Source organism: Schistocerca serialis, chromosome 9, assembly GCF_023864345.2.
Source record: "Schistocerca serialis cubense isolate TAMUIC-IGC-003099 chromosome 9, iqSchSeri2.2, whole genome shotgun sequence".
NCBI lineage: Eukaryota > Metazoa > Arthropoda > Insecta > Orthoptera > Acrididae > Schistocerca > Schistocerca serialis.
In genome coordinates this window covers 342,125,796-342,143,686 of record NC_064646.1, presented here as the reverse complement: position 1 = coordinate 342,143,686, position 17,891 = coordinate 342,125,796, and the positions used below count along the sequence as shown (strand labels likewise).

General features: G+C 37.4%; 1 protein-coding gene across 1 annotated transcript in view; it reads left to right on the top strand.

Moving 5' to 3' along the window:
- The window catches only part of LOC126419209 (uncharacterized), a 40,265-nt gene that overhangs the window by 12,705 nt on the left and 9,669 nt on the right, over positions 1 to 17,891 (top strand). The window contains exons 3-6 of the mRNA XM_050086345.1: positions 1,182 to 1,302; positions 9,144 to 9,278; positions 15,272 to 15,397; positions 17,167 to 17,299. Coding sequence (XP_049942302.1) covers positions 1,182 to 1,302; positions 9,144 to 9,278; positions 15,272 to 15,397; positions 17,167 to 17,299 — 515 coding nt within the window. The remainder of the gene's footprint in view (positions 1 to 1,181; positions 1,303 to 9,143; positions 9,279 to 15,271; positions 15,398 to 17,166; positions 17,300 to 17,891) is intronic.

The window sequence follows — 17,891 nt, the reverse complement described above, 5'->3', positions numbered from 1 at the left end:
CACATAGAGACTACTTCTCTCCTAATTGTGAGTTATCAGTGATGAACATGGAGAAAAATTCCATCAGGGTATTTCTGTAACTGAACAAATATATCAGGGCATTTGGAATGAAACAATGCTTACAGATTACTGCTGGTCTATTTGTAGAGATGCTCTGGAATTTGCAAGAGACAAGCCGAAAGACAACAATCTCATAAAGCCACCACATGATTCCATTCAGACCCAACCAACTGGCAGATATTTTTCAATCAATTTAGAACTCTTGGAATGTAACTGTGATTTAAAGAAAATGTCAAACAGGCTTTAAATGTTATTGACACATGTAATCAGAATTATATAATTCACTCTTAATCTCTTAAAATATATCCACCTGTTTTATATCACAGGAATTAGCGCTGGTAAAAATTTTTCTTAATCATATTCCTTTTTTCAACAAAAAATTACAAGGATTTGACTCGTGAAGTGAAGGAAACATTCATTTTTATGCAGTATAATGAAAGAAGTAAGGGTAAACTACTTTTTGTCAAAAGAAATACTGTACATTACAAGATAATGTCATCCGCATAATGTGTCAAAAACCCATAAAGGACAAACTGAATTAATGAATATTATATTAGTTTTGAGCTGTATTAACTTACTTAAAGTCCTGTCATTTCACTCCCCCCCCCCCCCCCCCCCCCCGCCCCCAAAAAGGGGGGAAAAAAAAATAATCACATGTTTATGATCTGCTTGATAATCAGTAATATTTTTCTTATATGTCCAAACAAGATATTCAGTAGTTCTTTTTTTCCATTTTCTCAAAAACTTTATTATTTCATACTTCACTTTTGCTCTTTACGTTATTATTAACAATTTAATTCTTTTATTGAATTTTGTTTACAAGAGAGGCACTGTGTTCCCCTTAGTATGTCTAGTCTATGTTAATTTTATTACTTCTCCATTTGATTAATTAGTCAGTGGTTAACATCTTTTTTGTTGTTATGACTTTCTGTAACATGTTATATGCAGTTTTCATGTTGCCCTTCCTTTTGACTGCCTTCTGAAGTCATAATGTTAAAGCCTCAACAACAGATCAGTTGTTAATTAAAGACCCTCTTGGCATATACGTCTTTGATTTGTCACTCTCTAGTTTTAAGCTTTATGCTGATAGTTAAATCAGCGAGATTCTCTCAAAATTTCAGCTGCTGGTATGATGGGCACAATATTTACACTGAGTACACTTTCAACAAGCAGTATAGAGGAAGTAGCAGAAGCAGCACCATCTACTATCAAATGGTTTCAACTCTATATCTATAAGGACAGGTCAGACTTCGATATACAGTACTTTCTAATACCATACAATATATATTATAATTGAAAATATGAAGTGAAATATTGACAAGTAGCAAAGGCAAACTAACACTGGCTGTATATGCAAATAATTTTGCATAGAGTAATTATGTAATTTGATAGTTATTCCCTAAAAACTTATCTAACACAATAACGTGATTAACTTCAGCTGTTATAGTAGGAAACTCAGAGCCAGGGACGTTAAACTCACATAGTGACTTCCAGTAATGTGAACTTGTTTCACTGAGGGACCACTTGGAGAGCTGTAAGTTTATCAATTCTTCCTCATATCATTTTTTTATTGGGTGATTTAAAATCTTCCATACTTGTTTCTGTTTGATAGTAAACCAAAGCTGATTTCATCACATCGTGTTTCTAATTACAACTTGTCGTGCATTTGAATGGGAAAAAATTATTCAATATTTGTTTTCATTTCACATAAAATGAAGCTGCTTTTATTGCATGATGTTACGTGGACTCACAAAAACATGGTGTCCCAGAAAAGTTGCAATAAACTCCAAGGTAGGTGGAGCACATTGTAAGGATTCAGAATTGCGTAGCAACCCATGGCCACAAACATCACTATGTGATGCTGTACATGTGAGTACTGGAGGGGAACATGAGCATTTCCACATTTGAGCCCTAGCCTGGGGTAATATATGAACAGTGAGCTCACAGACACGCACTTAATGTATGGGACAGCTGAGTGCCACTGGACACATTTATCAAGTACTCTTCCCAGACAGACATCAACCACCCCACAGTTTGTTTGCACATCCACATCAAAATCCATGTGGGTACAGAGCATTAAGAAGTTGCAAGGCTTGTGAGGACAGACCACACTCAGCGTGTTCGGTCATTAGGGAATGCGCTGGATGCTGTGGAGACAAATCCAGGCACCAGCATATGTGTCATTGCTTTGGATTCAAAAGATCTTTTATTAGTGTCCAGAATGTTCTGAACACCAAATCCCTATGTGCCTCTGTTCTCCAATGTATGTAATTATTTCACTCAACCCATTGTACATTGGTGAGACCACATTCACTAGAGATGGCATACTCAGTCACCACAATGAGAATTTGTGGGCACCAAGAAACCCCTATGGCGTGCAGCACAATGTGGCACAATCACTTCACAGTTTGTGACTGCTTGAAGATGTTCCAGCAAATATGAGGTGCAGCATGATGGGGTGCCTGCTCATTTTGGGCTGGGTGTTCACAGGCATTTGAATAGATCATTCCGTCAGTGATGGATTGGACATGGTTGACCATTTCCTGGCCCCTACACCCATCAAATTTAGCGAGCCTTGATTTTTTTTCTGTGGGGAGTCGTGAAATTTCTTATGTATTGTGGTGGTGTGGAGCTTGAAATGGATCTCATCACAAGAATCATCTGTGCATCTGCTACAAACAATAAAACACACAGTGTTTTAGAGTGTCCAGCAATCATCTATGCTGAACAAAATTTCTTTGTGATCTGAATAACATTTCCTGCATAAAGTTTATCACAGTCTATTGCACTGATGTCTGTGAAACTCTTTGTACTGCCAAAATGTAACATCTTTGTTAACTCTGTAATTTATTGACAGTTAATTTGGGGAGAGTATGTGTGAAGGATTCATGGATGATGGACAGGGGAAGTCAGGTCAAGAACTTGTCTCCACTGTGGCTATCAAAAATGTATTAACTGAAAATTAAATGATGTTTGAAATTGTTAAATTCGAGAACTGTTTTGACTTTGAAGTGTGAAGTTTAAACAGTGTTTCATTCAAGAATATTACTAGTTTATCCAGTCTTATTATTTTGAAAATGCACAAAGTGTCATTATTAACATAATTCTTTCATTAATGACATTACAACAATCATCACTACCAGGGAAGATATTTCGTTGTGAAACTCGCCAAATCCATGGCCTCTGCAGAGAACATATCCCACATTATTGCAGGATAACAGGCTCAGTCATTATACACAACAACAAGAATTTCAAGATGAGCATAATTTTTAAATATTGTATATTGCAGCAGACAACTTAGGTGCCACCTGTCTACAACCTTTGTTCTCAAACTGAATTGCACACATCTATATGTCTGTTACTTCAGACAGAAATGTCATTAAAAAACTTATTATGTGTTTGATTAATTGCCTGCATGGTTATTAGACTGGGGCTGAGAGTTAAGTGGGTGTGAAAAATTGCTAAAAACCATATCCAGGCTGGCCGGCACACCAGTACCCGTAATTAATCTGCGAGGCACATTCAACACAGGGTTTTTGTGCCTCCCTGTGTCCAAGAAGCGGAAAATGGAATGAACTCAGCTGTCTGGGCGGCTATAAGAAGTGTAAATTTTTATCAGAGGTTAATATCATATGAATATCAGGGTAATAAAGACAGTGCAGCAGGAGCTATGTTAAAGCAACTGTCCATTACTCACTTGAAATGATTTTAAGCAAGCAGCAGAAACCTAAGTCACACTGAAAGGATGCCGTTTTAAACATCATATCACCCAAATAACCATCTACTGCCTTATTTTCTGTGTCACTTCACTGTCAAGATACAACATGTTGCCAAAAGACTTCAGGCGCTCTAGTGAACATGCTCTGTGTGATATCACTGTGGCCAAGTAAGTGTAGGCTCAATGTATCAGTGTCACATATTTGTTTCCTGTTGGAATGAGCCAATGAAGACAACTGCATCAATTTGAACATGGTATTATTGTGCAGGTCCACAGTTTCAAGCATTCTGTGATGAAGATTTCACAGAAATTATCCAATGTTAGTGAAGTTACTCTGAAGAAAAATAAGAAGAAGTAAGGGAAGCACTAAAGCCAATCATCACTCTAGAGGCCCTTAGAAATTAACTGTTAAGGATCACTGAAGTCTTAACATATACTGTGTAAAATGTCTCTGCCAGTCACTGAAAGAGCTTTTGTTATGGGCTGGTTAAAAAGGTCAGTGACAGAACAATATGTAAGAAAAGGAGAAAAGTTTGGACCCAGTTTTCATGGCCACACTTGTGCCCAGGGGCCACTGATTACAAGAGTACATGCATGACACTATGTAGAAAAGTACGATGACTGTCCTTATCAATTTATGGATACAATGAGAGACCAGTTTGTTGATACCATCACTACAGAATGTTTGACTTTGTTGACAAAACCACAACCTCACATCTGCTGGCATTGCTTCATCACTATCAAAGTGAAGTCCTCAAAGATGTTCTTTATGTTTTGGAAACACATGAAAATTGCATGGGGCCACGTTGAAACTGTGTGAAGATGATCGATGACAGTGAATGGATGTTGTGGATTGTTGCAGGTGACACAGCATTTGTGTGGTCTGGCATTGTTATGCTGAAGGAGAAGGTGCTCCATGTAAGAATGAACTCTCTCTGAAACACAATTACAGCACATTGTGTCTCACACACAACAATACATTACACACCACAATATTACACCCTACCATTCAGAGCTCTCTAGCACCAGAGTGCTGCAAATATGTAGACATGAAGACTGAAGATATACAATGTTGATAACATTTGTTTTATTTAAAAAGCTTTAAGAGTTTTCAGCATGCTCTCATAATTCTACAGATGAAGAAGAATGTGAGTGACAACAACCTTGGACCACACTTCATAAAAAATAAAAATTAGCTGCCAGCATATCAGAACTAAGTGGAATGCCTTTCCCATAAATAGAATGCCAGGAGAGTAATACTGGGAGATCTGACACACTTTTAGTTAAATACCTGGTCTCTTTGGAATGAACAGAAATTTTGATGACATTGTGTATATTTGAAAAATAATGAATAATGTCAGTGTTGATGCAGAGGAAGATTAAGATTTAACATGGCAGTGAAGACAGTCATTAGAGACACAACATGAACTTGCACTGAGAAGGAAAGTGGCCAGGACATTTTCAAAGGAACCAGCACAGCATTTGTCCTAAGTGATTAAAGAAATGGTCAGGCACAGATTTTAACCTCATTTCCTTTAATGAAAATCCAGTAAATTGAACTCATGCATCAAATAGTTGTGGTCATAGTCAGCTCATTTGAAATGTTCCATTCAAGATGAATATTGTAAATTAAATGGACAGATAAGAGTAGAGAACATAGGGCTGTATTAGTTGGACATGCCCTCAGGCATCCAGTAGTAGTTAAGTAATATAAAGTCATATGGCATGAATGGCTGGGAGACACCAAAGGGCAGGTTCAGCCAGTTAATGGGAAAGATATTCCCTATCCTTCATGTCTATAGGCACCTTTCCTTCACAAAGGATGAGAGTTGTATGTATAAGAGTATCTGTTAAGTGTAAGTGGCTGGAAAGAATGTGTGTTTGTAGTGTAGTGCCATGTTTATGTTGGGGATGATGAGAGAATGGAGATGGTGAAGGCTGGTGTTAGCACATTGCGTACTCCTCTCGAAGAGTACCAAGGAGCCCTCTTAGTGTAACATTCCCGTTAAATGGGTGGATCACCATTAAGAGCGTCACATATCCTCACTTCATGAAACACTGCAGAGAGGTTTTGAATTTAATGCATGACATTGGTGCAGAGACTGACGATCGGGGACTTTATGCCACCAACCCTCCTGCCTCCTCTGCCATAAAGGCATGGGGAAAACTGTCAATATTGTGTGACATACCTGGACGGTCACCCATTCAAGTACTGGCTATGCCCAATGGCATTTAACTCCAGTGATCTGACAGAAACCAATGTACCCGCCATAGCATGGCTGTTGTTAACCAGGCATTAGATATAACATTAAAGAGGTGAAACTGGAGGAGTTGGCCAAGGCTGAAGTGTGTCACCACAGATTATAGGTAGACAATGGGCACAGGGTAGAAGTAAATGGACAATGGCATCAATGCAGTTGAAAGAATGACAGCATTAATGTTTCACAATGTTACTGTTTTCATTTGTAACATGTCTATCTGCCTTTGCTGCAAATGGACTGTCACTGAATTTAGATAAAACATGATAGATGCAATACACTATTGCACAAGACCTGACTATACCATTAGAAATAATGGAGAAATCAGTAAATGAAATAGAATACTGTAAATTTTTAGGTGTTTATGTTGGTTATAACCTGAACTGGAAGTCATACGTTACAAATCTTAAATGTTTAGGTTCTGTAACATTTGCATTACAGATAGTATCAGATACTGGAGATGAAAATATCAAAAAGTTGACTTACTTTTCATATTTTCAATGACTAACATCTTACGGCATCATATTCTGAGCTAATTCATTGAATAAAAACGTGATTGTTGCACAGAAGTTGTGTAAGAAGGATAATATGTGGTATCCATACAGAAGCTCTTATAGACAGCTCCATTAACAGCTGGACAAATAAAAAAAAATCTATTACCAAGTGTTGGCAGGAGAACACACTATAAAAAAGGAATTACATATGGCACACTGAAATAGCATCACAGTACATTTACTCCTTAATGAAGTTTGTAGTTAAGAATCCATCACAGTTTGGATGCAACATCAATATTCATAAGTATTATACTAGGAGCACAGATCCACACTACCCATAACTCAGTCTTAATGCGGCATAGAAAGCAGTGAGGTATAAAAGTCTTTAACTGCCTACCCAGTGATGTAAAGAATTTAATGGACAATAAAATTAACTGTAAGCACTGTGTGTGTTTCACACAAGCACAACTTACACATAAATGACCACAATATCTGGCCACTTTGGTCAGAGTCAGTAAAACTGACTCATTCCATATCACTCAGAGAGGTCACAACTATGATCATGGAACATGCAGATAACCAACCTACTTCAAATGAAGCACCTTACTGTCACATATATTAGCAACCCGTCCCTAAGCTGCTTACATTTCTCCATCTTTTCTATAACACTTTGGCCCATGTTTTAAGTTTTTTTAAATTATGTAGTTGTGCAGTTCTTATTATGTGTTTGTTCCAGTCAGTTTTAATATTATTTTGAGATACATGTCTCCATGTGTGGCGACTGTAATAACTAATGTGAATCTCAGCAAGACCACAAAGATTTAAAAGATACTAGATACACAGAAAGACCATACATATTCTCCAGTCAAAAACAGAAATATTCTCTGGCACTGCAACTGTTAGACAACAAAAAACCACATATCAAGAAGACTAAAAATAGTAATATTAAAAAATTCAATCACAGTTTTTAAAAGTGCCTTGATTTATCCATTGTATATTTAGGTAAGAGAGCTAATTTATCAAGAATTGTGCCGCTACACTGCCAAGTTACAGAAAACCGATTTATTCTTTTCTTTGTCCTATAGGCTCTGCAGTATTCATTAGTTAACTACTTGATTCTCTTTCTTCAGTCCCTTTTAGTTTTCTATATCTTCTGTTTACTGACATGTCTATTCCACTCACCCCCTCCCCACAATCTCTTTCATATATAGTGTACTTAGCTTTCCACTCTTATTAACTCTTGTTAGTTTTGTCAGTAATCTCTGGCTTGTTTATTACCACATTTTCCACCTCTATGCTCTTAGCTTTTCAAATCTCATGTGGTGCAGTCCCCAAACATCCATCTTCCTTCTCATTCCATCCAATAAGTCTCCCCTAACCCATGATTCTGGGAAATTTTTTTAAACTCTTCCCACTTCCTAAACCTCACCAGTCCTTTATCTTCAAACTTATTCCTTCTCCTTCAAGCCTTCTGCCAGAATCAGGAGCCACTGGCTCCAAAATCTTGGAAATTTCTTTACTTTTATGTGTGTCTGTTCTCCAGCTGCTGCTTGGCAAGCAGATTTTTTTTTTCTTCCTCAGTCAAATCTATAATAATGTAGTGTGTGGGGGGTGGCCTAAAAGTTATAACAGATTTCTGTCATATACTCAAATATGTTTCAGAAAGTCTTTTTTTTACATAGAAAAAAGGAATTTACATTTTATGAAAAGTATGATCATAAGAAAATCAAATGATAAGAAGTGAAAACACGTGGAAAATAATTTTTTTCACATTTTTATAAAACTGATGAATTCAAGAGTTTATGGATAACTAATAGAATCCACTACCTGGTAAAATATATACTGGTACCAATTTCAAATCCCAGAATGATGATCCTGAGTTTGGCATACTGTAAAAGTCAGAACATCCAATTTGCAGAGCCATGTTTAATTTTCTCCCCTAGCTGTGTGCATTTGAGCTAGTATGCCATGTTTAATGTTGATGACATGTTAAACCTTAGCCTTCCCATTTTTTAAAGAATATAAATGAGAAAATATGTGTAGTTAGTCATACAAGTTACAAGCTAAAACTTAGTATGAATTGTATTGAAAGAAGATATCTGATTCATTGACACTTTGGTAAATGGAAATAATCTTTGAAAATAGAAGGATAAATCATCCAAAAAGTGAAACAGGTCTTACATAGGAAAGAAACTGACAACAGCAACAGCAGAGATTCTTGCAAACACCTCCTTGTTATCTTTTTATAATGGATAATGTGTATCTCTTGAGCCTTATAGTTTTGTTTGATTCAGTTACACTATATTTATTTTGCTGGTGATCTAATAAAGAATAAAATTTATAATTTTTTGATTATTTCTCTTGACAATAGTTCTATCAGTATTTAATTATAATGGCTCTTCTTAGATATGGGATAAATAGCAAGAGTTTTGATAGAAATTTCAGCAGAAGATTTGTCTTATGCATTTCTCATGTTTCTCGTAGCTATATTAAGATTTTTAATTTAATATGCAAAGAAACTATACTTCTCTGGAATAATTCAGGCACTTTTGTTTCTTCTCTTTTTGTCAAACACATATCACATACTTAGGGAAATATTGCTCCTTGTTTCAGGGCAGTAACCGAGGATCTTGTTAGAAGAGCTGAAAAAGCTGGCTTCAAAGCACTTGTTCTGACTGTTGATGCACCGATGTTTGGAATACGCGATGCAGACATTCGTAATAAATTCTCTCTTCCTCCACACCTGATGTAAGTACAGAGCGTATCGCAACAATCTGATATTCATATCAAATGAATGAAATTTTCTAAATGATAACACTATCACCATTTATCTTTCCTTTTTGTTTTATTCTGGATACTATTGCAATTTTCACTCTGTATCCATTTTCAAATGATACATTATTATGCTACGGTGCTCACATTGCATGCTGCCACTCATGTCAAGAACATAATGTGCAACATCATGTTAACATCCGTTCAAATCAGCATCTGTAAATTGAGAGCTAATGCTAGTTTGATATACCATATAAGTGGTGTTGACATGATGTTTTATAACTTTTCCAACTCAGATGCCCACTTCAACAAGCCCATTTTTTTTTACACAGGAAATAATTCTTCAAAAAAAGCATAGCAGTTATTTCTTTTATTTTGTAAAGAAAAAAGTCCAAGTGTATCACTTCAAAAGCAAGGAAAAAATTCTATTTTGCAGATGTAAAGTGATCGTAATGTGGGAGAATATGTTGTTAATGGATTTGAACTCTTTCACTGCTTTTATTAATTAGTCATGTGCATACATACCAGCACCTTATACATGGCACTCACCACAGTCCCCATACAGAATGTTCCCGTTGCTAATCTTTTTTAAGCCTGTACCCTTCCATTTAATCTTGTGAAGAGCTGCTACTTTCAGCTTATGTTTCTATAACTCCTTGGTCATATTCTGCAAACTTCCTGGCCTGTACAGGTTGTTTACCTTCCAGGTTATAAAAGAGAAGTCCAATGTCTCTCACTGTGTCTGATTCTAGTTGAGACAGTCATGATTCTGAGGCTTCTGTAGAGAGTCTTGACCCATCTATCTTTTGCGTGAGTGGGGGGGGGGGGGGGGGGGGGGGGAGGGTAATCCCAGCGCAGATCTTAACCTGGAAGACAAGTGGCATAAAGTTTAGATGCCCATCCTCCCCTAGAGACATTTGTCTTCTCCACAGCTTTTGACTCACCCATGGGGTGTTTTGATCCACCTTCACCCATGGGGTGTTTTGATCCACCTCGATTATTTTATTTCTTCGGTACCCACTACATCCAGTGAGCGTTCCTCAATCCATCACCTCAGGAGGTGCCCTATTGGGGGCTAGCAACCCCACACAGTAAATAGTAAGATAATTTAAATGACCTACCAAGAATTACTACAGATCTCATATCAAAATATGTACAATTAAATAATTTTCTTTATGTTGTAGACCCCTGAATATGCCTAGAATGATCTGGTGAAACATGTTTGGTACACATGAATAAACTATTTGTTTGCAAAAACATGAATAAACTATTTGTTTGCAGAACGTGGAATTTTTTCCTATGTACAGGTATGTGATAAAGCACAAGCTGATTGTAGAATTATAGTTTGTAGAGACCTTAAGGCTGACTTCTGTCAGAAAGTACTGATCAAAGGCATCTACGGTTGTTGGATTATTTGCCACACTGAAGTCTTGGCATGGATTGAAGGACATAGTACACCACCCATGGACAAGTTCTTTTTAGACCCAATAAGTTACTGTGATTTACATGTAACACCAGTTGTCAATGGTTTGTTTGACTATGGTTGTCAAATGTTAATAATAAAATATACTGACCAGTTAGGCATAGATACCAGAAGAGGCCTGTTGTATTGCACAACCATGAACTATAAATTGATTGCAGTGTTTAGACAGAAATTATGGGGCAGATAAGGTTGATGGAAAATACTTTAACTCTTTCTTACACATATTTCTACAGCATTTTGAACCTTGTTTCCGACTGAAACAAATAAGGGCAAAATTGAATGGAAACAAGGAAAATGATATGTGGGGCCCCACAAGCATCAGTACTAGGCCCACTCTTGTTGTTAACCTACATAAATGAACTTCCAAAGAGTTTAAAGTGCAGTTCCAAACCTGCACTATTTGCTGATGACATGCATATTAACCAGAACCCCAGACACATTTCTGATGATAACTGGACAGGCCTTCAAGTAGTTCACAATGAACAGTTCAAATCTTAATCTTCCAAAGACTCGTACCATGCCCATTTCAAACAAGCAATAATAGCACCAGAAGTAGACATTAATAGCCGTACATCAAATTAAACACTAGGAAAAACTCCTTGTGTTCTAGTGGGAAAAAGTCTAAAACCCACAGAATCTCAGTTCAGCATGTTTTGGATGTAGAAGCATCTCTCACTGTGTTGAGCTAGGGACAATGGTGGTGGCTTATTTTGCATACTTAAATTCCTTGCTGTATTACGGAATTATTTTCTGGGATAGTGCGCCTACATTAAATAAAATGCTTATTCTGCAGAAGTGAGCAGTACGTCTGTAAGGAAGACAATGATACTTATTGCAAAAGGTTTTAATGGATATTGGAATTCTTACACTCACTTCATACAATCAATTTTGTTGCTAACAATAAAAATCAGTTTTGAACTGAACTGTGATGTACACAAAAGACAAAAATAATTTTCATGAAAACTTGCATTCTTGTCTAGGGTTCAGAGTGGAGTGATGAACTTCAGCACATAGGTATTTGACAAGCTCCCATCTAACATAAAGCAAGAAACTGTGAATCCTACCTGCTCAAAAGAAAATTAAAAACATATTTCACTAGCCACACTTTTTCACAGATTATTTGATTATATATATTCATTGATTGAAGAGTTCTGGTAGCAACATGGCAAGTAGCAAAAGCGACATGATGAGTATTAATGTATTTGAAACAGAACTCAGTATTTACATATGTATCTATTTCCTTTGGAAAGCATCAGTACAATCAAGTACGAGGGCAGTTCAATAAGTAATGCAACACATTTTTTTTCTCGGCCAATTTTGGTTGAAAAAACCGGAAATTTCTTGTGGAATATTTTCAAACATTCCCGCTTCGTCTCGTATAGTTTCATTGACTTCAGACACGTGGCAGCGCTGTACGGAGCTGTTAAAATGGCGTCTGTAACGGATGTATGTTGCAAACAACAGGCAGTGATCGAGTTTCTTTTGGCGGAAAACCAGGGCATCTCAGATATTCATAGGCGCTTGCAGAATGTCTACGGTGATCTGGCAGTGGACAAAAGCACGGTGAGTCGTTGGGCAAAGCGTGTGTCATCATCGCCGCAAGGTCAAGCAAGACTGTCTGATCTCCCGCGTGCGGGCCGGCCGTGCACAGCTGTGACTCCTGCAATGGCGGAGCGTGCGAACACACTCGTTCGAGATGATCGACGGATCACCATCAAACAACTCAGTGCTCAACTTGACATCTCTGTTGGTAGTGCTGTCACAATTGTTCACCAGTTCGGATATTCAAAGGTTTGTTCCCGCTGGGTCCCTTGTTGTCTAACCGAACACCATAAAGAGCAAAGGAGAACCATCTGTGCGGAATCGCTTGCTCGTCATGTGGCTGAGGGTGACAATTTCTTGTCAAAGATTGTTACAGGCGATGAAACATGGGTTCATCACTTCGAACCTGAAACAAAACGGCAATCAATGGAGTGGCGCCACACCCACTCCCCTACCAAGAAAAAGTTTAAAGCCATACCCTCAGCCGGTAAAGTCATGGTTACAGTCTTCTGGGATGCTGAAGGGGTTATTCTGTTCGATGTCCTTCCCCATGGTCAAACGATCAACTCTGAAGTGTATTGTGCTACTCTTCAGAAATTGAAGAAACGACTTCAGCGTGTTCGTAGGCACAAAAATCTGAACGAACTTCTCCTTCTTCATGACAACGCAAGACCTCACACAAGTCTTCGCACCCGAGAGGAGCTCACAAAACTTCAGTAGACTGTTCTTCCTCATGCACCCTACAGCCCCGATCTCGCACCGTCGGATTTCCATATGTTTCGCCCAATGAAGGACGCAATCCGTGGGAGGCACTACGCGGATGATGAAGAAGTTATTGATGCAGTACGACGCTGGCTCCGACATCGACCAGTGGAATGGTACTGTGCAGGCATACAGGCCCTCATTTCAAGGTGGCTTAAGGCCATAGCATTGAATGGAGATTACGTTGAAAAATAGTGTTGTGTGGCTAAAAGATTGGGGAATAACCTGGTGTATTTCTATGCTGAATAAAACAACCCCTGTTTCAGAAAAAAAATGTGTTGCATTACTTATTGAACTGCCCTCGTAAATATTATGCAATTGACAACACATAATAAACAGCTATTTATTATAGCTGAGGAGGCAGAAGCTTTTTCTTGGTAGCAGCTTTCTTTCCAATTTGCTTGATTACATTTAGCTGGCATAATCATAACATCATTAAGTAGTACAGTGACAGTTTATTGTTAACAAAGTATACAAATTGAGGTTCTAAAATTTGCTCATCTTATTTTAATGTTGACCTTGACTCATTTCACATCCCTAAAGCTTGTCCTCCTTGATGGGATCTACAGAACACGATGGACGGATAGTAAAGTGTGATATGACATTTTTATGAAATGATATATAACGTTTCCAGGCTTCCTTGACAAAGAAAGATGTTTGTGATGTTTATTGGTAAGTATGTGTCGGCGCATCCCACTGTGGGAGACATTGTTACGGTTTGTGCAGCTGGGAGAATATCTTGAACCTATCACATCTTCAAGGCAGGATGGGTGAGTGTTTCTGGCTGCTGTATGGGGCCATTTGTTTCTTGGTATCATGGGTTCAAGGTGTCTAGAAGACAAGCAGAAAAAGAGAACAGATCATGGCTGGAATAGAAGCCATGACAAATGACCATCAAATTGGCTTGTGTAGATAAAATTCTTGTCTTGATTTTGTCCAAGCAACATCAGTTTAAAAAAGAAAATCTCTTTGTACTGTTTCTGCAAGAGAACGTATGAATACAGAAGGTTTAACGTTCAGTCATTTACATCATTCAAGTTGCTTGGAAGACTTTTTAGCACCCACCCATGCACGAGGTGATGAAGTCCAGTGAAGAATGATGTATCACTGTTGGCAAACACCAAGAAACTGGTGTACCTGGATGTGCAGTTCATGGCAGTCTTGTCATATTATTTCTAGATACAGTAGTTTACAAGTTGACTTAATATTGTTTAACCTGATTTTACAAAAAAATAAATTTTCATTTGCAGGAAGACTGAGGTTTAATGCCCCTTAAACAGAAATTTGCAGTTGCTGTCTTGTTTGTTTAACTTGTCCTCTTTCTGGACCACAATTCTTTGCAGTATTGCCCGTTTTTCCACCCATGCTTATTCTCAAATGCTTCTGATTGCATTGAATAGCTCAAACTTTCTAGTCATCTATCCATAATACTTTTCTTCCTGTAATTGTCCAGAAGTCTAGATAGTGGTCTTAAATTAAAGAGGACTTACTTAACTAGAAAAACTGTGAAGAGCACAGGATAGAGAAACTCGAGGGCAAGGTGACAAGTACACTATGTCATTATTGCAGTGTAGCAACCCTGAAGTAGGGTGAGTTAAATCTGTTGTCAGCAGAAACCAAAATAAGTTCTTACTGCCATTAATGTGTTAATCTGTCCGCCCTTGATAGCTGAGTGGTCAGTAGGATGGAATGTCATACCTAACGGCCCTGGTTCAATTCCCGGCTGGGTCGGAGATTTTCTCCGCTCAGGGGCTGGGTGTTGCATTGTCCTTATCATCGTCATTTCATCCCCATCGACACACAAGCCGCCGAAGTGGCGTCAATTTGAAAGACTTGCACCAGGCGAATGGTCTACACGATGGGAGGCCCTAGCCACACAGCATTTCCATTTCCGTGTGTTAACCTGCCTTTCGTCTTCTTCTGTCTTTGCTATAGACAGCTGCAATGCATTTGTAATGTTTTTTTTTTTTTTTTTTTTTGTTTTTTTTTTTTTTTTTTTTCAGTTCATAAAATTGTCAATGTAATACTCATTTTATTTTGACTCAAAGAAAGAAATAGATAACATGCTGCTAAATATTGATTTTATGAAATATAATTATGCTACTACTTCAATTCAGTGAAATGTGTTTAATTCTGCAAAATTGCTGAACAATACCTCTTCACACTTGTTTCTCGGTTTCAGGTTGGCTAACTTTAGAGGAGTGTTTGCTGACAGTGTTCAGTCATCTGGTGGCTCGGGGATTAATGAATATGTAAAAAACATGTTTGACGCATCATTAACTTGGAATGATGTTAAGTGGCTGAAAAGGCAAGTTATTTTGCAACTCTGTTTGTTGTTCTTTGGGAATAAATTGTAAGGTGTTTAGTTGAGTTAACAGTGCAGAAGCATTGATCACTGTTAATCAATTAAATTTAGGAACTTGCTGTTTTGAATAAACATTCTCACACTTTTTTTTGTAACCACATCTCTTTCAGAAAGAAATTTAGCAGCTGTTTTATAATCGATCCAAAATTTATCACAGTCAGAGCTTTGTTCTGGCCCCACATTGTAGTAAGGCTGTGTGATTTTATTTTGCTGTTTATCTTTGGCTCACACCAATGCATTCCCATAAAATTTGGATACTTTCTGTTCAATCTCACATTGCCATTAGCAGTACAAAACATCGTGCACGAAAAGTAGAGTTTAAGTTAAAGAGGGCATTCTGAATTTGTTATATAAGTTTATAAGAAAAGCAGTTTCCACAATATAGCACCATCTAAATTTTCAAGCAAGTGATTATGTCTGTTCAAGTTATATTAAACTCTAATCTTTATCAAAATTGTGGGACATCCAGCAGTGGGAGATAGTCATGTAACTGCAAGTTTTAAGTTGTTTGCAGTGCTGCTGCTATGGCAGACACAATAGTTTTTTTTTTGTCTTCAAATCATATATAACAATTTGAAATATTTGTTATATGTGTCTTAATTAAAATAAAATATAGCAGATGAAAACCTTGGTCTACATGCACTTTCAGATTTGATGCTGTTAACATTTGTTATTAGGTTTCACCAAAAGGAACTTTGAAACCACTTATGAATTCCAGCTGCAAGGTGTTTTAGTGTGAAGCTTTTTCTCATTACTATGTGTAATGTAGATGAAGGACAAACATTTGCTTTTTGAGAATATTGCAAATAATCTTTTCTGTCATTAGTTCATTTTAATATGATTCTCTCTAATTCTTTCCATAATGTTTGTTTATTGCTTCACCATGTGTGCCACCTTATTATGTAAAGTTTGAAACATATCCAGTACATGGAAATAAAAGTATGAGTTGCAGTGAAGACATTGATCATTATGTCATTGTATTGTTTCTCACTCTTATGATGCAGTATCAATTTGTTCTTGAAAATACATACACCAAAGATTCTCATTTAACAAATTCCACACCACACAAACATACATTTGTTGTGCAATGAATTAATTCTGTATTTCACCATTACTGAACATTTTACTTGTCTGACTAAACAGATGAAAGCATGCTTCAACCATCAGCAGCATCACATCACTACCCACAGGGTCTCGATAATAATTATTTAGTTAGATGGTCATCACAAACAAAATATTGCACAATCATCACTTTATATGGATGCAATTTTAGGTTTTGTAATTGAATTTTCTTTCGGTTCACCAGGAGACAATTAGTGTATTTGATTGCTGGGCAAATATGATTGTGTATGCATATGTGTGAAAATAGTTCAACATACTACTGAGCTATGGCTGGGAGTGTGCCTACGATGACACGCAGTGCACTATAATAAAACACGACAATGTGTTCTCATGGCTCATCTGTTGTTACAGGCATTTCCACAAGAAATGGTTGATGCACAGTATCCTACAGCAACCGTATAATCAAAACAGTATCATCAACAGTCATTCGTTCTCTTCTCATACCTACCCATTCCGCGTAGCCAATGGCACTACCAACTCTATGAACTCCCCATACCTTTTTGCTTCGCACCGTAATTGCATAACACTGCTAGCAACATAATGTGTGAATGACATTTACTAGCCTGATTACAACTTGTTTGGATTTTCAGCATCACATCATTGCCCATTGTAGTGAAAGGAATTTTAACAGCAGAGGATGCAGTTATGGCTGTTGACAGTGGTGTAGATGCAATACAGGTTTCCAACCATGGAGCTCGACAACTAGACTGTACTCCAGCACCTGTGAGTCTTTCAAGTATTTATGTCTAATAAATTAATCATATTTCTGTGTAGTCTACATATTTGAGTGCATTTCGTAATGTGAACGTTTTTATAGATCCTTACACAAACTCAAGTTACTTATTTTAAAGCTTGTCTGTGACACATTCTCATACAGTTTTATATGTCACTGGAGATGCTCTCTACTGACAATAGCACCTCTTAAAAACTGAATGTGTTCTTGAGATATATCAGCTGTAATTTCACATTACACTTTTGTAAATTAAAATGTGTTGCTATTTCCAATGTCATTCTACACTCATGAGCACCTGAGTTATACATACCTAGCCAGTAACATGTAGCATGCCCTTTTGCTGTCATGAGTACAATTACTTGTCATGGCACAGACTTCACTCCCGACACATGACCAGTCAAGCACTGCCTGAAACTCATGGCAAATGGTTGAAGTTGGGTTCAAACACCTGCACGTTTGGGGATTTTCCTCAAACTATTTGTATACAGAAGTGACCAAGTAAGTCACTTCACCAAAAGTACAGCGTCCCGTATATGTGGTGTGTGGGTTCTGAGGCAGAAATCAAAAGAATGAGAGAACACA